The sequence below is a fragment of the Phyllobates terribilis genome, unplaced genomic scaffold, assembly GCF_046119375.1.
Source record: "Phyllobates terribilis strain yellow unplaced genomic scaffold, ASM4611937v1 Scaffold_8__6_contigs__length_399053987, whole genome shotgun sequence".
Classification (NCBI taxonomy): Eukaryota; Metazoa; Chordata; class Amphibia; order Anura; family Dendrobatidae; genus Phyllobates; species Phyllobates terribilis.
This window is the reverse complement of record NW_027362768.1, coordinates 89885141-89908082: the sequence shown is the minus strand read 5'-3', so window position 1 is coordinate 89908082 and position 22942 is coordinate 89885141. Positions and strand designations below refer to the sequence as shown.

At 47.5% G+C, this 22942-nt stretch overlaps 2 protein-coding genes across 2 annotated transcripts in view; one reads left to right on the top strand and one right to left on the bottom strand.

Annotated features, from left to right (window-relative positions):
- METTL13 (methyltransferase 13, eEF1A N-terminus and K55) overlaps nucleotides 1–355 on the bottom strand; it is a 32246-nt gene extending 31891 nt beyond the window's left edge. Inside the window, exon 1 of the mRNA XM_073643134.1 lies at nucleotides 143–355. Coding sequence (XP_073499235.1) covers nucleotides 143–295 — 153 coding nt within the window. The 5' untranslated portion in view covers nucleotides 296–355. The remainder of the gene's footprint in view (nucleotides 1–142) is intronic.
- Nucleotides 356–2932: 2577 nt separating this feature from the next.
- ITPA (inosine triphosphatase) lies at nucleotides 2933–21863 on the top strand. Its single transcript, XM_073643135.1, has 9 exons — nucleotides 2933–3123; nucleotides 7339–7396; nucleotides 9063–9127; nucleotides 13700–13773; nucleotides 14198–14229; nucleotides 17862–17977; nucleotides 18116–18192; nucleotides 21252–21370; nucleotides 21737–21863. The coding sequence occupies exons 1-8, from the start codon at nucleotides 3061–3063 to the stop codon at nucleotides 21355–21357; spliced, it is 591 nt and encodes a 196-aa protein (XP_073499236.1). The 5' UTR covers nucleotides 2933–3060; the 3' UTR covers nucleotides 21358–21370; nucleotides 21737–21863.
- The last annotated feature ends 1079 nt before the right edge of the window (nucleotides 21864–22942 follow it).

Below are 22942 nucleotides of genomic sequence, written 5' to 3'. Positions count from 1 at the left end.
AGTCATTATTCTGCACTTTTGTACATGTCCCACAATTATTCTAGCACATTACACTCAGGTCTGCGGAATATCACTTGTCGCTCCCCCACCAGCACACACGTGAGCAAGGAAGAGCGCGGCCAGCAGAGGGCGCTGTGCTGACCTTATCCTTCGGCTTAATGTACTTGTGCAGCACGGCGCACAGCTCCAGGTAGCCTCCGTACCACTCGAACGCCCGCTCCCCGCGGCGCCGGAAGAACTGCTCCCAGTACTGGCTGGAGGAGAACTCCTTACTGCTCCTCGGTAACAGGTTCATCGCGCAGATTCTAGCTCATCTCTGTCACATGTGCACAAACACTTCCGGGTCAAAGCCACTGAGCAAAAGGCCTGAGCGGAAGCGCGTATTCTGATTGGCCAGTGACTTGCCGGCACAACTTTTCATTGGACGGGGGGCGGGACTGGGTCTCTCCATGTGTTTGTGTTGTGCAGTTGTGATCGGCGGCATCATCATCGCACTAGACGAGTGTGTGACATGGATGTGGCGGGAGCCGCCATGACAGTTGTGGTCCCTTCATTGCTTATCCATCCTCCCCCATGCTGCTCCATCACACTGGGTGTAAGGGACCGGAGCAGTCCACCCTCCAGTGCTATGGAAGGGCAGAGAAGGGGCAGCTCCAGTGACCCCGAGTCCAACCCTCTATTGGAAACACTTTGAAAGCTCTTGTTGCCTTGGAGATCTGCCTCCGCTGATACACTGCAGAAGTGGTCGGTAACCTAGGCAACAAGCAGTACCCAATAACAAAATTCTTCCAGTCTTAAGACCAGAAAAGATTTTTTAATAACCAGTAAACTGCAAAATTTCTCATTTTTACAACAAGTTTGCAATTGTATCCATTTATGATGATGAGAATTATCCTTCCACAATTGTACAATGCCATAAGAGTCCTACCATCTCACGGTGTAAGCACATAAGTAAATTATCAGATGTGTAAGACATTGGAGGAGAGAGGGATCCAGTGTTTTATCGTTTCCAGTGTGATCTTACTGGAGGAATCAGGTGTCGGGCGTCTAGATGTAGATGAGGCTCGTCCTCCTCTATGGAAAGAAATATTCTCGCCGGCTCTGGAAAAATCCATGTCTACCAGGGTAGATTTTGGTCACAGGTGTTTTTTACCCTTTCCACAAGTTTTGTTACAGACTCCAGTATTTTATGATACAAATTTAAAGGGGTTGTCCACTACTCCGACAACCATTTCTCATTCCCATGTTTCCCTTTTGTAAAATAATAACACCCATTCTCACCTCTGGTGCCGGCGCTGTTCCAGCGGTGTCTTTCCTGTGACACTGTTATGTAACACAATCCCTGCGACCAATCAGAGACCACTTCATTCTCCTCTTCTATAGACGAATCACGTAGATCCAGAGAAAGTGAGAGAACAGCAGTACTCACTTCCTCCAGATGTCTGTGATTTGTTTAAAGGCACGGAGAGTGAAGCCAGCGCTGATTGGCTGCAGGGATCGCATGACATAACAGTGTCACAGGAGAGACAGTACTATCACTGCTGGAACAGTGCCGGCACCAGAAGTGAGTATAGGTGTTATTATTTGCTGGGGGGATACATAGGGATTGAGAAAGCGTTGTCTGAGTAGTGGAGCATAACCAGTACCCGACAGTAGCACAATTTTCCTCTTGATCTTTGTGTCATCTTGATCCACTCATCTCAGGATAGCGCGATTCAAGAGGAAAGGTGAGGAAGCCGACATCAGGGTGAGGTACGCCATCCTGGTCCACAGAAATACTATGGATCTCATTCATCATTTGCAGTTTTTTTTTTGCGCAAAGTCCAAAATGGTCTTCTTTTTCTTTCTTTTACTGTTGCAAAAATTGCTGGTGTGCATAGAACCGCATTACCGGGTGATAAAGAACATTTCTGAGAAATGTAACAACGCTTTGAAAAGCCGTGAATCGGACGAAAACATCTGGAAACCCTAAACCCCGTCCACAATGGGGAACTAAAAATAAAAAAATAAGTGAACACGTAAAATAATAAAAAAAAGCACAAATAGAAAGATGGATGGGGTGCAAAGAGAAAAAAATGGCACAAAATACCAAAACCTTGACAAAAAACACGCAAATGCAACAATGAATTGGGGCGCATATATTTCCTTCCATGTACCTGCAGTGATGCCTGTGAATACAATCAGCGCTGTGTAGTGACAGCTCGTTGTTAGCCCCTGTTCACATGGCCCGTAGTTATTTATGTTTTGGATCTCTTGGACATAAAACGTAGCAGTCCAGGGTCCATTCATGTGAGTGGGAATAGAAGTGTCATACAAGATCTTCCGTTTGACTCCGTTTTGGCTGATTTCTGTTTTTGAGCCAGAAACAAAAATAAAAACTTAATCTGCAAAACTATTTTTATCCCCCCCCCCAAAAAAAAAAACAGATTGCAAAAGGATCCATATTATTAAACATTGAAGTCTATGAAAAATGGATCATAACGAATGGTCATTGTAAAAATGAATCCGTTACAACTGGAAACCAAAGTGTCCATTTATAGATGGATCAAAATGGAAATTTGGGTTTACATTTTGCACCCGTTTTTCTCCATTATTTTAATATTGGATTCGTTAGGCCATGTTCACACGTTCGGTATTTGGTCAGTATTTTACCTCAGTATTTATAAGGCAAAACCAGAAGTGGAACAATCCGAGGAAAAGTATAATAGAAACACGTCACCACTTCTGTATTTATCACCCACTCCTGGTTTTGGCTTACAGATACTGATGTAAAATACTGACCAAACACTGAACGTGTGAACACGGCATTAAACAGATGACAACTGGACGTGTGAACAGCTAAGTGGCAGCGTCTGCTTCTGACAGCCCGGAATACGCAGCTTCTTATTACACGTGCACAGCGCCATCTAGTGTCAGCTCAGGCTCAGGGCATGTTAGTGCTGTACAGTGACACAATCACTTCCAGGTCGTGGTGGTCTTGGGTTATTGGTGCTGGTGTGTTCGGGGCGGGGGCTGCAGCAGGAGGTGGCCTTTTGCCTGCTGTCCATGTGAAGTGTGGAGATGGCTGCAGTGACTGGCAGGAGCGTGGTGTTTGTGACGGGCAATGCCAAGAAGCTGGAGGAGGTATGTGGTGGTGTCCTAGGGCAGACATGATGGGAGGCTCAGCATTGGGTGAGGTGGAAGCCGTATTCATTATTACACACGGTGACATAGAGAACGAGCCACATACGTGACGTATCCTGCAGGACGCCTGGATGTAATACCCGACACGACCTGTGTGTCAGAGTGGTGCTGTTTCTGGGAATGACAGCAGACTTTTTATTACTAGTTAGAGGGCTCTCTACGACTTTCCCTGCTCTTCTCACTCATCGGCCAATTTGCCGAATTATTTCAATTTATTACAGGAAATTAAATTCCATATTTTAAAGACTTCCTCAAACTCTTAAAGGGTTATTATTCTGATTAGAAAGGTAAGGGCTGTTGCTAGGTTACGCTGTCACTTTATGATCAGTGGGGTTAAAGGGGCTGAGCTAAGAGCCAAGATTACAACTTGTCATGATAGGTTACTGATCACTGGGACCCCACCAAGCTCCAGTAGGGATGTCCGGGGTCCGGCATTTGGATGGAACAGCAGTCAGGCATACTCAATTACATTTTTCTCCAGCTGACAGCGATAACCGAGAGCTTTCACCTTTTAGACCCCAAAAAGAGTGATGGGGTGTTTGCTTGATACCACTCAATTCAAAGGGTGACATCCTTAATCGTGGCTGATGGTCCTAGTGGTGGAGCCCCCCCAGCGATCTGCTATACTGTAGATAGGCGATAAGTTGTACTCCTGGTAAAACTTCTTAATCTACTTAAAGGGGTTGTCCAGTGTTCTATTGAATGTCTACATTCACTCAATGTGACTGCAGATGTCTGAATTTTCAGGATTCTCCGTTACGGACCGCATGAAGAGACCGTCACGTGACTGCAAATATGCGATTTGTATACTTCTGGCCACAGTACAACTAGACGTTCACTTGTATTGAGTGAGGCCGCTCACGTCTAGTCGGACTGTCAGTATAGTGCTGCATTCTCATGTTGGGACATTACACTGACCCATAGAGTTTCATTTTTCCATACACAAATAGGTTTTAAAAAATGGATCCACGTCTCCGGTCCTTGAGACTCCAAGCATGTCCTGTTCTCATCCGTCTCACGGGTCATTTTCGGCCATTACCTCCTTAGGATCTGAATTAACGTCCTGGGAAGGCGTCTACAGATGTGGAGGGGGCTCAAGAGTTTCCTCCACACACAGCAGATACCGGCTGTATTACGTAGCCGGCACCTGTCTCCAGCAGCCACGGCCGGAATTCCGTCCGTGGCTGTTAACCATTTACATGCTGCTGTCAATCTCTGACAGTGGCTTTTCAATGCAAACGCACACTAGGTCCTATCAATCCCCTGGAACAACTAAAAAGAATCTAATTTCCAGAATTGAAGGGGGGAGGGGGTTTGGTCACTTTAGCTCCCTAAAAAAAAAATGTAACAATAAGAAATCAAATCCTCTTATATTCACAATATTGGTGTCAGTAAAAACTTCAGTTTACCGCGAGACCGGTAACAATAAAATGTTACCGGTCTCGGAAAATGGCGACACAATGGAAAAACAGGGTTTTTTTTACAATATTCAGATATTTTTTCAGCACTTACATAGAAATCAATCGATGCATATTTAATATCGCTGGTATAGGACTGACGTGGACAATTGTTGCCAGGTCATTTTTACCGCGCAATGAACAATAAAATAAATGCACAATAAAAGCAAAACCCAAAAAACAATGGCGGAATTGCATTTTTTTTTTCACCTTTTCCTTGGAATTTTTTTTTTCCTGTTTTCAGTACATTATTCAGTAAAATCAATAGTGTACAAGTCGTGCCTCAATAAAATACGTACTGTACTGTATAAAACTATAGCACTTTTGTATCGCCATAATCGTACTGACCTGGAGAATAAAGTTAATGTGTGAACACGTTCTCAGTGCCGCCATGTGAAGAATGACGTAAAACATTTTGCTTTGTTTTTTCATTTGGTTAATAAGTTATATGTAGTCCAAAGTGGTGCCACTAACTCATCCTGCAAAAACAAGCTACTGAGAGAATAAAAAAATAATGAATAATGGCTTCTGGAATGCAACAACACACAAGAACAAGGTTTGGTCATTGAGGCCAAAATAGTCCTCGTTCTTAAAGACGTTATCCAGGACTTCGTTTTTAGACCCATAGTAAAAAAAAAACAAAAAAAAACAGGCAGGTAGTTGCAGATTGACAGTCGGCTTCCCGCAGTTAGGCAGTGGGGAGCAGATTATCAATCAGTATGACATCAGCACATCCAATGGCAAGTATCCTTTAAAATATACATTGTATCCCACTAAGAAGTCCCGAACTAATGTTATTCAGTATATAAAACGCTGTCTACTATAGTGTGCTCCTCTCCCTGCAAACTTGTTCCGGCCAGAGTGCCCCTTATGGTTAATGTCTGTTCGCCCCATGGGATAAAACTATACAAAATTTTGTTTTTTGGAAAGAAATGAGGGAAGTTCCCATCTTTTGTTGCTGGGCACAACCAGAACGACTATCTTAGTATGGATATATCCAGCTCAGGAGGAGTCAACTGATATCGCCTTTGGGAGAATTAAAGGGGTTGACAACTTTTGGGGTCAATTTTTTTATTTCTTCTTAGATGAATTCATGTATTTTGACTAACAATCATGTTTATAATTGGGTTTTATTAAAATGTTGTACTATTTGCCCACTATAACCTCTGTGTCACAGTCTATTGCTGGCTGCAGTATGAATTACGTAACTAAAAATCCATCAGTGAGCTTGTTCTGACTGTCCATTGGAAGAGTTTGTTACTATACTATCACAATTTCTGAACTCCTCTGAGCTGATTTATGACCATAGACCACATCAAAGTTGACTATGCCGGCACACAGAGCCTGTAAAAACCAAACTCTGCAAAATGTTTTAATGGAAACAAATATCAAAAATGATTTTTAGTCCAAAATACATGTACAACTCCTATAAGAGTCCATACGGTATATAAGTTGCCCACAGTACAGGTTGACAGCGCTAGTGCCTGGTGACCTTCTACAGTATTACTGGATACTTCTCTTACCATTAGTGGTTCAGGAATAGCAGTAACAAATAGTGCTTGGCCTTGTTGGCCACACCCTGCTGCCCGCGCTTTGCTTCCTGCACCTTGCTGCCTGCACCCTGCTGCCCGCGCTCTGCTGCCTGCACCCTGCTGCCCGCGCTCTGCTGCCTGCACCCTGCTGCCCGCGCTCTGCTGCCTGCACCCTGCTGCTCGTGCTCTGCTGCCTGCACCCTGCACCCTACTGCCCGCACTCTGCTGCCTGCACCTTGCTGCCCGCGCTCTGCTGCCTGCACCCTGCTGCCCGCGCTCTGCTGCCTGCACCCTGCTGCCCGCGCTCTGCTGCCTGCACCCTGCTGCCCGCGCTCTGCTGCCTGCACCCTGCTGCCCGCGCTCTGTTGCCTGCACCCTGCTGCCCGCGCTCTGCTGCCTGCACCCTGCTGCCCGCGCTCTGCTGCCTGCACCCTGCTGCCCGCGCTCTGCTGCCTGCACCCTGCTGCTCGCGCTCTGCTGCCTGCACCCTGCTGCTCGCGCTCTGCTGCCTGCACCCTGCTGCCCGCGCTCTGCTGCCCGCACCCTGCTGCCTGCGCCTTGCTGCCCGCACTCTACTGCCTGCGCCTTGCTGCCCGCGCTCTACTGCCTGCGCCTTGCTGCCCGCGCTCTACTGCCTGCGCCTTGCTGCCCGCGCTCTACTGCCTGCGCCTTGCTGCCCGCGCTCTACTGCCTGCGCCTTGCTGCCCGCGCTCTACTGCCTGCACCTTGCTGCCCGCGCTCTACTGCCTGCACCTTGCTGCCCGCGTTCTACTGCCTGCACCCTGCTGCCCGCGCTCTGCTGCCTGCACCTTGCTGCCCGCGCTCTGCTGCCCGCGCCCTGTTGCCTGCGCTCTGCTGCCCGTGCCCTGTTGCCCATTTGTACACTCAGACACCATATACACAAGGTCGCCCATGCTGCCATACAAGGTGGAGGAAGTTGCGTTACTAAGCCTCCCAAAAACCCTTGAAAATCCAGGATATAAAGTTAATTTTTCCGGAGAGGTTGCCCATTTGTAGCTGTAGTGCAGTCATGTACTCTGCACAGTCATAGCGGCCTCCGTATAACAACATATAACATATATATATATATATTAGAACATGTACAGAAGAAAACCCAACAAGGTCATTTCCAGTTTACCAGTTTGTCTTCATTTCTGTTTCCGCAGGTCATTCAGATACTCGGAGATAAGTTTCCCTGTAAGCTTGTAGCTAAGAAGATTGACTGTAAGTGTTCTAGAGGTTCCCGTTGCGTCATATCGTGGTTTTGTCTCCATATAATGCAAATCCCAGGAACACTCTCGCACCGTATCCGGTGACCGCGGCACCCTGAGCTTTCATCACCCACGGACTGGATGGGCATCTGCCGGATAAGTCATGAAAACTATTGGAAGTAACGGGAACAGATTTCGGATTCTGCAGCCTTTCCAGATTCATAAAGGGAACACGTTCATTAATGAATTTGGCGCATCTGATTCAAGGGGGCTTTTCTTCAAACCTGGCTACATATATGCTAGTGTTACTGAATCAGTCCCTATAAGCTAAACCATGTGATCGGCATTAAGACAAGGCTTGTTGTTATGTGCGACTTTAACAAGTTCCCGAATATAAGCGCCCCAGAGATGGTCGGGATACAGGAGTTACGCCTGTGACTGTTCCCACTATATCTGTTGGGACTGAAGCTCCAATCCCTGCAGTTAAAGGGGCTGTCCTGTCTACGGCTACAAGTCTGCAGTCACTCCATGTGACTGCAGACATGTGAATCCTCACAGCGTACACACTGAGCATTGTGAGGATTCTCCAGCGCCGGGAGTGGCGTAAGTATGTATGTGACTTGCAAACATGTGGTCACTTGCCGACTAGATGTGCGCATCCTCGCTCAATGCAAGTGAATTGAAAAAGGCCGGATACAGTCTAGTCTGAATGTGTCCGGGAATATGCAGATAACATACTTGTGGTCACATGACTGGCCGGTGCTGGTACCGGAGAATCCTCATTGTGAGTGACTGCAGACTTGTAGCCGAAGATCGGAGAACCCCTTCAGACTTTTTAAATGCTGCAGTTAAAGGGAACCTGTCATCTGATTCATGCTGTCCAAACCGCATGCAGCATATATCATAGCCGGGTTGTGTGATTGCCACCAGGTATGTTCTCCTCTGAAATGCTTTGGCGTTTCAGAGAAAATATTCTTTAAACATCTGTCCAGGGACCAGACTAGTCCATCACTGTTGGCTTTCCCTGAGCCACTATAGGTGTTTGCTATGAGAGAAACATGTCAATCACTGGCAGCCACACGGGGAGCTCATGTAGCTCAGTTGGTCAAAAAAATGTAATGCTTGTGCGTCTCTGGATATACAAAAACTTATTTTTTTCTTTTAAACATTGTATTATTTTACAAAATAATACAACTAGATCAATTTGGTGTTGTCATAATTATACATAACCACAGGATTAAGTTACAGAATAGCTAAACCTTTGTTATTTTTTTTGTCTTAATTGCAAGCAGATCAGTGGGGGTTCGGGTTCTGAGTCCCCCACTGATCGCTCAAAAATCCCCTACAAGTTCACAACTCGAGAGACAGGATGGCACACACTGAGCAGAGTATGGATTCAATCTAAAATCTCTGTCTTGTGTCTGCTCCTGAGCTGCGCACCTTTTGGGAGAGTTTTGAGTGATCGTGGGGGTTTCAGAACCCGGATCCCCACGGGTGTGATTGCAATAAAGAGGATAAAATAAAGTGTCAGGTTTAGATATTCTTTAACACTTTATTTGTGCATGAACACAGTAAACGGACTAAAATTTTAAATGTAAAAAACAGCTGAAGTTGTGTTTTTTTTTTCTGCCTTTTCTCATTTTGTAACATATCAATGTTTTTTTCTTTTCCATATTTAGTGCCTGAATACCAAGGAGAATCTGATGAGATTTCAATTCAAAAGTGTAAAGAGGCCGCAAAACAGGTACGCCACACTACACTAAACAGGTATGCCACACTACACTAAACAGGTATGCCACGCTACACTAAACAGGTATGCCACGCTACACTAAACAGGTATGCCACGCTACACTAAAGAGGTGTGCCACGCTACACTAAACAGGTATGCCACGCTATATTAAACAGGCATGCCAGACTACATTAAACAGGTATGCCCAGAGGCGTAGCTAGGGTTTTGGTTCGGGGGGGGGGGGGGGGGGGGGCGAAACTTCTGATGGGCCCCTAACCAGGTAACCCTGATTACAGCTATGGTGGCGCACCCAGAGAGTGGATGTAGAGGAACCTCAGCAGATGACCGAGCTGTTATTGAGAATAATCTCTATACAGCACTGATATTACCGCCATATGGTGACATATATTGATAGATACCAGTCCTACAGAACCTATAGGAGATTACAGTACAGTTTTATATAGTGACTTACAGCTGACGTTCTTTCTGATTAAATTGTTCACTTTTCCCATCTTTTCCATCTGGCCCAGACCGACACGACAACTCCTCCATCCAGGACTCAGAGTCTCAGGTCTGCAGAGATCACAACAAAGACACATTTGACTCTTTATATTTTAGGCCCCTTCCCCATCTATTTCCAACCTGCACAAACTCCTCATCCTGCTGATACCCCAATACTGAGCCTCTGCTGCAAAATGTGTCCCTATTACTGCACCTACTGTGTGGTACTGTGCGCCCTCTAGATGGTAAAACAAACCTCTAGAATATAGTAATGCCGTGTGCAAGTGCACTAGAAAACGGTGGCCACATTGTGCCCCCTAGAAAGTAATAATGCCCTTTGTGTGCCCCTCTGACAGTCATAATAACCTGAGTTCCCCTATAACGATAAGTTCCCACTTAAGATTTAATAATGTCCTGAGTCTCCCCCCATGTACAAGTCCCCTATACGCAGTATGATGCTCTCCTATACATAGTATAATGCCCCCTCACTGTACAGTACCCCCACACAGTATACTGACCCCTAAGTAACCTCCAAACTGGTGTCTCCCACACTGTATGATGGCCCCCACACTGTGGAAAGACCCCACATTATCTCCCACACTGTATGACCCTAACTGTAATCCCCACACTGTACAAATAGCCTACTTCTAGTATAATGCTCCCTCCCCGCGGGCAGAGTCTGTCGTGTGATGCTCCCTCCCCGCGGGCCGAGTCTGTCGTGTGATGCTCCCTCCCCGCGGGCCGAGTCTGTCGTGTGATGCTCCCTCCCCGCGGGCCGAGTCTGTCGTGTGATGCTCCCTCCCCGCGGGCCGAGTCTGTCGTGTGATGCTCCCTCCCCGCGGGCCGAGTCTGTCGTGTGATGCTCCCTCCCCGCGGGCCGAGTCTGTCGTGTGATGCTCCCTCCCCGCGGGCCGAGTCTGTCGTGTGATGCTCCCTCCCCGCGGGCCGAGTCTGTCGTGTGATGCTCCCTCCCCGCGGGCCGAGTCTGTCGTGTGATGCTCCCCCCCTCGTGGGCCGAGTCTGTCGTGTGATGTGCTCCCCCCCCCCCCCTCGTGGGCCGAGTCTGTCGTGTGATGTGCTCCCCCCCCCCCTCGTGGGCAGAGTCTGTCGTATGATGTGCTCCCCCCCCCCCTCATAGCCAGAGTCTGTAGTATAATGTCGCCCCTCCCCCCGCAAAAAAATGAATAAGCATGATACTCACCTCTCCTCCTTGTTCCCTCGCTGCTCTGAGTGTCGCACCCGGCCCACACATTTCAGCACAGCGGGCCGGGCGCCAAGTGATGACGTCACTGACGTCAGACTCAGAGGGGACTGATGAGAGAGGGAGCGTCATGCTCCCTCTCTCATCAGTGAATTTGCGGCTGTGATGAGCTAGGGGCCTGATGCTTGCATCAGGGCCCCCCCTGCAATGCTCCCCCCCCCCCCTTCCCATAGGCAGAGTCTGTAGTATAATGCCCCCCCCCCCTCATAGGCTGAGTCTGTAGTATAATGCTCCCTTCCCATAGGCTGAGTCTGCAGTATAATGCTCCCTCCCCATAGGCTGAGTCTGCAGTATAATGCTCCCTCCCCATAGGCAGAGTCTGCAGTATAATGCTCCCTCCCCATAGGCAGAGTCTGCAGTATAATGCTCCCTCCCCATAGGCAGAGTCTGTAGTATAATGCTCCCTCCCCATAGGCAGAGTCTGTAGCATAATTCTCCCTCCCCGTAGGCAGAGTCTGTAGTATAATGCTCCCTCCCCGTAGGCAGAGTCTGTAGTATGATGTGTCCCCCCTCATGGGCAGAGTCTGTAGTATGATGTGCCCCCCCTCATGGGCAGGGTCTGTAGTATAATGTGCCCCCCCCCCCCTCATGGGCAGAGTCTGTAGTATAATGCTCCCTCCCCGTAGGCAGAGTCTGTAGTATAATGCTCCTTCCCCGTAGGCAGAGTCTGTAGTATGATGTGTCCCCCCTCATGGGCAGAGTCTGTAGTATGATGTGCCCCCCCTCATGGGCAGGGTCTGTAGTATAATGTGCCCCCCCATGGGCAGAGTGTAGTATAATGTTCCCCCCCCCCCCTCATGGGCAGAGTCTGTAGTATAATGTTCCCCCCCCCCCCCCTCATGGGCAGAGTCTGTAGTATAATGTGCTCCCCCCCCTCATGGGCAGAGTCTGTAGTATAATGTGCTCCCCCCCCCCTCATGGGCAGAGTCTGTAGTATAATGTGCCCCCCCCCCCCCTCATGGGCAGAGTCTGTAGTATAATGTGCTCCCCCCCCTCATGGGCAGAGTCTGTAGTATAATGTGCCCCCCCCCCCTCATGGGCAGAGTCTGTAGTATAATGTACCCCCCCCCCTCATGGGCAGAGTCTGTAGTATAATGTGCTCCCCCCCCCTCATGGGCAGAGTCTGTAGTATAATGTGCCCCCCCCCCCTCATGGGCAGAGTCTGTAGTATAATGTGCTCCCCCCCCCCCCATGGGCAGAGTCTGTAGTATAATGTGCTCCCCCCCCCCTCATGGGCAGAGTCTGTAGTATAATGTGCTCTCCCCCCCCCCTCATGGGCAGAGTCTGTAGTATAATGTGCTCCCCCCCCCCCTCATGGGCAGAGTTTGTAGTATAATGTGCCCCCCCCCCCCCTCATGGGCAGAGTCTGTAGTATAATGTGCCCCCCCCCCCCCTCATGGGCAGAGTCTGTAGTATAATGTGCCCCCCCCCCCCCCCTCATGGGCAGAGTCTGTAGTATAATGTGCCCCCCCCCCCTCATGGGCAGAGTCTGTAGTATAATGTGCCCCCCCCCCCCTCATGGGCAGAGTCTGTAGTATAATGTGCCCCCCCCCCCCCTCATGGGCAGAGTCTGTAGTATAATGTGCCCCCCCCCCCCCCCTCATGGGCAGAGTCTGTAGTATAATGTGCTCCCCCCCTCATGGGCAGAGTCTGTAGTTTAATGTCGCCCCTCCCCCTGCCCCCGGCAAAAAAATGAATAAGCATGATACTCACCTCTCCTCCTTGTTCCCTCGCTGCTCTGAGTGTCGCACCCGGCCCACACATTTCAGCACGGCGGGCCGGGCGCCAAGTGATGACGTCACTGACGTCAGACTCAGAGGGGACTGATGAGAGAGGGAGCGTCATGCTCCCTCTCTCATCAGTGAATTTGCGGCTGTGACGAGCTAGGGGCCTGATGCTTGCACCAGGGGCCCCCCGGCATAGCTGCCTCCGGGCTGTGCAGGGACAGAGTCTCCCTGCTCTGCCCGGAGTATAACTGTATCCGACGTGCATGCAGCATGCCTTATACAGTTGCACAGCGTAGCTCCGGGTGGGCCCCCTCAGAGCGCGGGGCCGGGGGCCACTCCCCTCCCCCCCCCCCTCCCGGTAGCTACGCTACTGGGTATGCCACACTACCCTAAGCGGGTATGCCGCCACACTACCCTAAGCGGGTATGCCACACTATACTAAACAGGTGATTTTGGGAAACGCCCATTTACCTGCTATCCCCTGATCGCTAGGGGTCTGTCCGCGGGTCCTGCTGGAATCCCTAGAATGAGACTCTGCACAATTCATTCTTGAATGGAGCGGAGGGGCCCATGCTTGACCTTCGCTCTGTTCATTGTCTACAGGACTGGTGGAGAAGACAGAGTACAACGCTCCCCTAATTCTAGCAGTCCCAGTATCTGCAAGTTTCTGTAAGTCCCTTTTAAAGGGAACTTGTTACCAGGTTTTTCCAATGTAACCTACAGCCACCGCCTTTCAGCCCAATGTAACAGCTCTCTAAAATGCTGTATATATGACCCCCAATCCACCCTGCAAGTCAAAAAAAGAGCTTTTATTATACTCGCCTATGGGAAAAGCCAAAGAGCATCGGCGCATTACAGTACTTCCTGCGCAGGAGCATGAAGGAGGACACTGTATGGATGATGTAAATTATATGGGAAAAACCAGGTGACAGGTTCCCTTTAAGTAGAGCCTCTTGTACTAACATGGTGTTAAACGACACACACAGGATACTCCATTATGGGCCGTCTATTGGACCTTCCGCTCCTAGAAGAAGTCTCAATCTGGATGATGTACGCACTCAATAGAACCAAGCCTTTTTATGTACTTTCTGATTTCAGATCCAAGGTCCAGTCATCGTTGAAGACACATGTTTATGTTTCAACGCTCTGGGTGGTCTTCCCGGCCCCTATATGTAAGTGTATGAAATAAAGCAATCCCTTCTGTGGTCTGTGCATTTCCCATGTATGTGCTAGATGTTAGGATCCTTACAGGAGCTTTTCATATCCGATAAAATCTTGCAATCTGCAATTTATTAATAATATTTTTGGGTAAAACGGTGGTTTATCCCGGGAAGCCGGCAGCACCTGACACGTGTGTGCACCAGGACTGACACATGTGCGCACTAGGTCTGACACGTGTGTGCACCAGGTCTGACACCACTGCTCAGCCCATTCAGGGGAGGAGGACGGAGCTGCGTTACTAGTCCGGTGGTCTTGCATCCTCTGAGATTCCTTCCAAGCAGAACATGTTTCTTGTGCTCTACCCTTTTTGTGTCGACCATATATATATATATATATATATCTATGTAATAAGGGGAGGTTGATTTTGTTTTGCAGAAAGTGGTTCCTTGAGAAGTTAAAACCTGAAGGTATGTGTTGCTGTAATCTTACTCTCACATAATTTATCAAAGAAGAAAAGAAAAGAGGGACACTATGTTTGCAGTGATCACCCAAGTTTCTACAGATTTGATATAAATATATATATATACATTTTTATTTTATATCCACGATTACTGAAAACACCCAAAACAAACCTAAAACACAAGTAAAAAGCTCAGTGGCATACGTCCCACTGAGTAGGTACCATTCACTGTACATTTCCTCTCATTTTATAAGTAACATGCTATTATATACCCAAGGGTTGTCTCTGATGGTCAATGCATTATAATCACTATACAATGTTCACAAAAATGTCATGATTATATAAGGGTTAACATTTATTGCACTTCCCCCTATTACAATACATAATCTCTATTGCACATACCCTCAATGCAATGAAAAAAAAAATTATTATTTGTTTAGACCTCCTATTGTTTCTTGTGGTCTCTTACAATCATTGCTATTTAACAGAAATGTTAAGGATCAGCACCTATCACATATATCCTCAGTTCAGTACCTCATTTGTTTAGACCCCCTATCTATATATTGACCTGAGATCCCCTGGGTCTATCTGACATCTATTACCCAGACCTCCAGTCTGCCCTCATCAGTATCTAGAGCGGAAAAGCCTTAGCTTACTGCGTAGGGGTTAGTTACCCATTTGATGCCAAGTAAAAAGTCCAGTGAGTGGGCTATTCTTGCCCAACACGTGTCGCCACCCATGGTTGCTTCATCAGGGGCTATGAGCTCATTTTCAGCACTCTGTGATATATATACCCTGAATTATGGAGTAAAGTAATTACCTTGGAAACAGCTGTGCTCCCAGCTGTGAGCGCCGCTCTCTCATACCAGAAATGCGAACCCTGCACCGGAAGTGCTGCACCTTATTCCCCAGCTTTCGGCTGTGTCCGGAGGCCGCGCCTGCAGGTATACGTCACCCTGTCTTTGGCTGTCAGACCTACACATGTGCTGTGGGAAGCTTGTGTGTTTACTCCCTCCATGACAACAAGCCACTCCCCAGGTGGTATTAAAACACATACTGTGTCTTCCCCCGCCCATGACTCAGAGCTGTGGCTCCGGTCTCAGTGCACAGCTCCGCCATCCCTGGACAGCAGACACCCGTCTCTCACATAAGGGGTTGTTCAAGATTTAAAAAAACATGGTTGCTTTCTCCTGCGTGAAAGCTGTCCTTAAGTTGTGTCTGGTACTGCAGGTCAGCTTTACTGAAATATGTGGCACTGAGCTACAGTACCACGCACCACTTGTGGACAGGCTTGGAAGGATTCTGCGGTCCTGTTGATTAGCCACTAGTGGCTGCTGTTTTATATTTTGAGGATTCATGCTGCACTTTCACTTCTCACCACTAGAGGCAGTTATTTTGCTTTTGAACTTGTCCATAAAGGGGTATTCCAAAGTTTTGAAGTTATCCTGCATCCACAGGATAGGAAAACCTACAAAAGACAAAAAATATATCTCATACCCTACCATCATTATATATAAATGTAAAGCAAAGTTGCATATGAAATATAGGGTACTTAATGAACTATTTTTGATCAAAAAAAGTATACAAGCCGTCCCACCAGCGACAAGGTGACCCTAAATTGGGACGGTCCTACACTGTCTATATTAAAAACCAAGCAATGTGAACTGAGGTCTAAGATGGTACACATGCAAGAAATAGGAGCATGTTCACACTAGTAAAAAGATGCAAAACCTACAAAAGACAAAAAATATATCTCATACCCTACCATCATTATATATAAATGTAAAGCAAAGTTGCATATGAAATATAGGGTATTTAGTGAAATATTTTGGATCAAAAAAAGTATACAAGCCGTCCCACCAGCGACAAGGTGACCCTAAATTGGGACGGTCCTACACTGGTAGGTTTTAATATAGGCATCCCCCTTGTTGAGCTGGTTAGTATATATGTAGCTTACCACGGGCTTAGGTGGTCTGATATTGGGACCCGGTTCTATTTGTCTACCCTTTTATATGCATTACTTCAACTTTGATATACAGTAAGGTTTTTAATATAGACAGTGTAGGTACCGTCCCAATTTAGGGTCACCTTGTCGCTGGTGGGACAGCTTGTATACTTTTTTTGATCAAAAATAGTTCACTAAGTACCCTATATTTCATATGCAACTTTGCTTTACATTTATATATAATGATGGTAGGGTATGAGATATATTTTTTGTCTTTTGTAGGTTTTGCATCTTTTTGCTAGTGTGAACATGCTCCTATTTCTTGCATGTGTACCATCTTAGACCTCAGTTCACATTGCTTGATCCACAGGATAGGGAATAGCTTACCGATTGCTTTAGGTCCAACCGCTGCAACACCCACCGATCCCGAGAACAGGTACTCTGAAGAGCCCCAGGTTAATGGAGCGATGGTCGCTCGTGCGCACTGCTGCTCCATTCATTCTTAATGGGATCGCTGGAGATTACCAAACGCTACACCCAGCTGGTCTTCAGCATGACCTTAAGAATGAATGGAACGGCAGTGCGTATGATTAAACTCCGCTTCATTCACATGGGGCCCTGGTTCTCAGGATCTGTGGGGGTCCCAGCAGTTGGGTCCCAAGCGATCAGGAGGAAGGTATGCCCTATCCCGTGGATACGGGATAACTTCTAAACTTGAGAATACCCCTTTAATCAAGATCTCCAATACTGTTCCTGTGTAAGACAGCTTTCTTCTTGTTTGGGCCTACTTCAGATTACATGGAGCCTTACAGCTGGCCAAGCAGACGGGATGGATATTGGCCAAACGTTATTGCTATTTCTCCTAACTCCCCCATACTCATGAGACGGCTGAGCATTCATGTGTTTTCAGTGGGGTTAGGGGAGAAAGTCGACATTGTATGACTCCTTCACCTGCCCAATCCTTTTCTTCTCCAGACATCATCTGTCAGAGATAGTCGGGAGGTCCCCAGACACGTTAGATGGTTGGCCGGTCACGATGAAATGTGGATTGGCTAAATACCACCTAATGTGTATGGGGCTCTTAAGGGATTGCTTGAATATTGTGTCCAGCTCCTGAGCTCGGTCATCGTCGTTCCTGCTCTTCACAGGATTTACACTACCTCTCCTGAGGCCATTTATCTACTGCTTCACTGTGCCTTGCTTATGTCCTACCATCCATTGGATTTCATCTGTGATCCACCAGTATTGTAACACCATATTTTTCCAGATCTAATCCCAGACAACCCCTTTAATGCAGACATCACATCCATTGTATGGAGTTTCTGCTTTTGTCCATATACGTACCATCATGAAGAAATATGTGTTGGCCATAAAGCGTCAGGAAAGTAAAGTCGTACTGGTCGATGCAATAAGTTGTTTTCGCCAGAATTTTTCTTTTTTTGACCTTTTTACGCCCGTCATGGCGATCTCAGGCTGGACCAGACATTTCTGACACATTCATCATCCATTAATGTCAAAAGTAGCCTAAACTACAACTGAAATGTACTGGAGTCATATTTCTGACTGCGGCACATGAAGTTGAAAGATGTCCGAAATTCGCTAAAGATGCCACATCTCTGAATGAGGGGGCGCCGGTGTAAGGTGCACCACAAATCGGGGGCTTAATGTGTCTTTGTGCTTCGTTCTGTTTTCAGGCTTGCATCGGATGTTGGCAGGATTTGAGGATAAATCTGCGTTTGCCCTTTGCACATTTGCCTATAGCACTGGGAACCCAGAAGACCCCGTACTGCTGTTCAGAGGGAAGACCCTGGTATGTATATCCAGTATCAGTCACATGAAGAGACCACCCCCAGTCTCTTTATTTCTTCTCTTTTTGGCTATTTGTAGTGTTATTAATTACGGCTGCATTTTATGATCTGTTCCTTTTAATGATTTATTGACATTTCAGGGCCAAATAGTATCTCCGCGAGGGCCTCGTGACTTTGGGTGGGATCCGTGTTTCCAGCCTGATGGCTACGAACAAACGTAAGTTGGTTCTGACCCCCCCCACTAGTTTGCAAGGTTTTTCTTTTTTGTTGGGAACAGCTGGAGATAAGCAGCTGTCACAGTGGTGGCAGGGCTGATACCCATGGTGCAGTGTCAGCCTCCTAGTGACAGGGCCTATACCCATGGTGCAGTGTCAGCCTTCTATTGACAGGGCCTATGCCCATGGTGCAGTGTCAGCCTCCTAGTGACGGGGCCTATACCCATGGTGCAGTGTCAGCCTCCTATTGACCGGGCCTATACCCATGGTGCAGTGTCAGCCTCCTATTGACCGGGCCTATACCCATGGTGCAGTGTCAGCCTCCTAGTGACGGGGCCTATACCCATGGTGCAGTGTCAGCCTCCTAGTGGCGGGGCCGATACCCATGGTGCAGTGTCAGCCTCCTAGTGGCGGGGCCAATAACCATAGTGCAGTGTCAGCCTCCTAGTGACAGGGCCTATACCCATGGTGCAGTGTCAGCCTCCTAGTGACAGGGCCTATACCCATGGTGCAGTGTCAGCCTTCTATTGACAGGGCTTATACCCATGGTGCAGTGTCAGCCTCCTAGTGACAGGGCCTATACCCATGGTGCAGTGTCAGCCTTCTATTGACAGGGCCTATACCCATGGTGCAGTGTCAGCCTCCTATTGACAGGGCCTATGCCCATGGTGCAGTGTCAGCCTTCTATTGACAGGGCCTATACCCATGGTGCAGTGTCAGCCTTCTATTGACAGGGCCTATACCCATGGTGCAGTGTCAGCCTCCTATTGACAGGGCCTATGCCCATGGTGCAGTGTCAGCCTTCTATTGACAGGGCCTATGCCCATGGTGCAGTGTCAGCCTTCTATTGACAGGGCCTATACCCATGGTGCAGTGTCAGCCTCCTATTGACAGGGCCTATGCCCATGGTGCAGTGTCAGCCTCCTATTGACAGGGCCTATACCCATGGTGCAGTGTCAGCCTTCTATTGACAGGGCTTATACCCATGGTGCAGTGTCAGCCTCCTATTGACAGGGCCTATACCCATGGTGCAGTGTCAGCCTCCTATTGACAGGGCCTATGCCCATGGTGCAGTGTCAGCCTCCTATTGACAGGGCCTATACCCATGGTGCAGTGTCAGCCTTCTATTGACAGGGCTTATACCCATGGTGCAGTGTCAGCCTCCTAGTGACAGGGCCTATACCCATGGTGCAGTGTCAGCCTCCTAGTGGCAGGGCCTATACCCATGGTGCAGTGTCAGCCTCCTAGTGGCAGGGCCTATACCCATGGTGCAGTGTCAGCCTCCTAGTGGCAGGGTCGATAACCATAGTGCAGTGTCAGCCTCCTAGTGACAGGGCCTATACCCATGGTGCAGTGTCAGCCTCCTAGTGGCAGGGCCGATAACCATAGAACAGTGTCAGCCTCCTAGTGAAAGGGCCTATACCCATGGTGCAGTGTCAGCCTCCTAGTGGCGGGGCCGATACCCATGGTGCAGTGTCAGCCTCCTAGTGACAGGGCCTATACCCATGGTGCAGTGTCAGCCTTCTAGTGGCAGGGCCGATAACCATAGTGCAGTGTCAGCCTCCTAGTGGCGGGGCCGATACCCATGGTGCAGATAACTTCCTGTAAGCAGATTACCCCTTGGTTTGGCCTCGTAATGTGTCTATTTGCACAAGGCTGAAACTGTCAGTGGCATGCAGTATGTAGCATGGCCACAAGATGGCACTCTTTTATTGATCATCCTGCAGTTTTTGCACACATCTGTTTTGCAGGCTCCCAGCATGAGGCCTGGTCACACTTGTGTCTTCTGGTCAGTAATTTCTATCAGTTTATGTAAGTCAAAACCGGGACTGGTTCCAAAACATGGAAGGCATTGACCAAAATCCACAGGTGTAAAAGAGGCTTAAACATCAGCAAATATTCAATATACTTTTCACTGAACCAAACTTTCACTTGGATGTGGAATTGGTCAGGTTAGAATTGGTGTGAATTGATTCGCAGAACCCGATCCATCAGCCGCGTGGTCTGCTGCCGCTGGACAGGAGGCCTGAAGACCACCTCTTACATGACGGGATCCGTGGCTCTTCTTTTGATTAGTTGGTCTGGTGGAGCATCACATGTGCCACGTCGCAATGATGAAGTCTGCTAATCAGAAGAAGAGCCACGGATGTCGTCATGTAAGAAGTGGTCATACAGTGGACAAGAATGATAGATTTGGCCATTAATCAATTTGCACAAATTCTACCTACTATTCCTACACATGCCAGGGTGATTTAATAGTGGTGCCCCAGTTCACTAGTTCCCTTCCCAAAAGTTGATTATACCCTGGGCAGGGGAAGGTTTTTCACATAATTGCACAATTTGGTGCCAATTGGGTGAGGCCATCAACCCATTGCTGTACGATTTACAATCGGGACTGCAATGTCAGAAATAAATGACTATATGCATTGTTCATTATTTTTAAATATTAAAGTGCTTCATTCCACCACTTTGGACTTCACTTTTAAAGGGAATATGTCAGCAGGTTTTGCTATGTAATCTGAGAGCAGCATGATGTAGGGGGAGAGACTCTAATTCCAGCTATGTCACTTACTAGACTGTGTGTTGCTGTTTCAATAAAATCAGTGTTTTCTCAGCCGGCGTTTATAACTAGAGGACTAGGTGTTTCGTGCCTCCTGGTGTAAACCCGTCCCAGTCACTGATTGGTAGCTGTCAATACACAGTGTACACAGCAGCCAATCAGTGGTGTGGGCGGGGTTATACAGGGCTCAGCATTCAGAGAACAGCAGAGAAAACTCTGATTTTAGCACAACTGCTGCACCCAGTAAACTAAGTGATACATCGCTGGAATCGGTCTCTCTGCCCCTACATCATGCTGCTGTCCAATTATATAGCAAAAAGTTGCAGACATATTCCCTTTAATACTGGTATTTTATTTTTTCTTTCCTTTATTGGATTGCACCATATTTCTGTATTACCAGAATCCTTTCCTGTACAATGCTGTGGTGGTGTATACACGTGTGATCTCTGATACAATCTTTCATATGATGACTTACCTGCCATTATAAATCTTCCTGTACAGGTATGCCGAGCTTCCAAAAGAAGTGAAGAATAGTCTTTCCCATCGGTATAGAGCCCTGAAAGAAATGTCAGATTATTTTATCCAGAATGGCGCCCCTAAAGTCTGAGAGGAGGAACATAGTGAGTCTTGTTTTTTGGTTACCCTGGCTTATTAACCCCTAATCCCATAATATGGGGTTATCCCGGACTGATCTTACCATAACTGTGATGGCAGGAGTACCGCGATGTGCCCACGTAAGCAGTATTGTGTGGACAGTTGCGATCAGCACCCTCCTTAGCAACTCTGATCACTGCCTTTTAACCCTTTGAATAACATCATTAACACCTATTTAGTACGAACAAAAGGAGAGGCCTCAAAGGTCATGTGTTAGGACATATAGGCAATATTCTGCATTTATTGTCCATACCCGCTTTGTAACGTATTATTTCGTATATACATAGGGTATTGGTGTTTATTCTTCTGATTTATATCCTTTTTCTTTCCAGGATTGATATGTATGGAGCTTTTGAAGACTTTCTTCACATCACTCGAAGTCCACCCCCACGTTATTGTGTCCTGATATATGGCGCAAGATGTTCAATAAATGATTTGGGTTTGTTTTCTATTTTTAAATGGTGTGTAATTGTGCGGCTGATACACAGGCATAGAAGGGAGCTGGCTTAGTTAATTGAAATTAGCCAGCCCCCTTCATACACTTCACTAGTTATGGGCCAATGAAGGAAATAGAGCTGCTAGACCTTGTACTGGTTCTCATATCTTGAAATCAGGGCACCTTTGAAAAATAAAAACTTTTTTTTTACTAGCTGCACAACCCCTTTAAAGTGAATCTGTCAGCAGTTTTTTGTTGTTTAATCTAAGAGCAGCATGATTTAGGGTCATAGACCCTGATTCCAGGGATTTCACTTACTCAGCGTTTTATCAGTAGGAGATTATCACTAGAGGACTAGGTGTCCCATGCCAAGCAGACCAGCTAATCTGTGTAACCCCGCCCCCACCACTGATTGGCAGCTTTCTGCAGCCCCCACCACTGATTGGAAGCTTTCTGCAGCCCCCACCACTGATTGGCAGCTTTCTGCCTATGCACAGTGTACACAGGAAGCTGCTAATCAGGTGTGGGCAGGGTCATACAGCTCAGCATTCTGAGCACTGCTACATCTACAGCAGAGAAAACAGGGATTCTATCAAAACTGCAGCAAGCAGCCCAGTAAGTGACACATCACTGGAATCAGGGGCTAAGCCCTTACATCATGCTGCTCTCAGATTACATAGCAAAACACTGCTGACAGATTCCTTATCACTGAGATGATAAACTGGTTCTTTGTTTCGGACATGGTGAGGTGCATAATTAGGGATGACACCTCCCCTAAACAATTGGATTATATGGCTGTGAAGTGATGGAGATTTACCCGCTATGTTGAGGCTGATGGTAAAGTATTGATATAAAGAAAATAGGATCTTCAGTCATTTACACCAGTGGTCCCCAATCTTTTTTGCACCAGGGACCGGCTTGAAGCAAGATCATTTTTCCATGGCCCAGCAAGGAGGGGGTGGGGTAATGGAGGGATTTGGAGTTTAGTGCGTACTTATCATATAGTGTAGACCAGGTCCCCACCAGGAGCTATGCCAGGAGCCCCACATAATGTGCTGTGCCAGGAGCCGCATCACTGAGGCCCCATCACGCCCTGCAGCAG

Excerpts from the sequence above, each read along its gene's own strand:
- ITPA (XM_073643135.1), top strand. The coding sequence starts at position 3,061 with ATGGCTGCAGTGACTGGCAGGAGCGTGGTGTTTGTGACGGGCAATGCC. Across the intron at positions 3,124-7,338 it reads ATGCCAAGAAGCTGGAGGAG|GTCATTCAGATACTCGGAGA; the intron begins GTATGTGGTGGT and ends CTGTTTCCGCAG. Across the intron at positions 18,193-21,251 it reads CCTGATGGCTACGAACAAAC|GTATGCCGAGCTTCCAAAAG; the intron begins GTAAGTTGGTTC and ends CTTCCTGTACAG.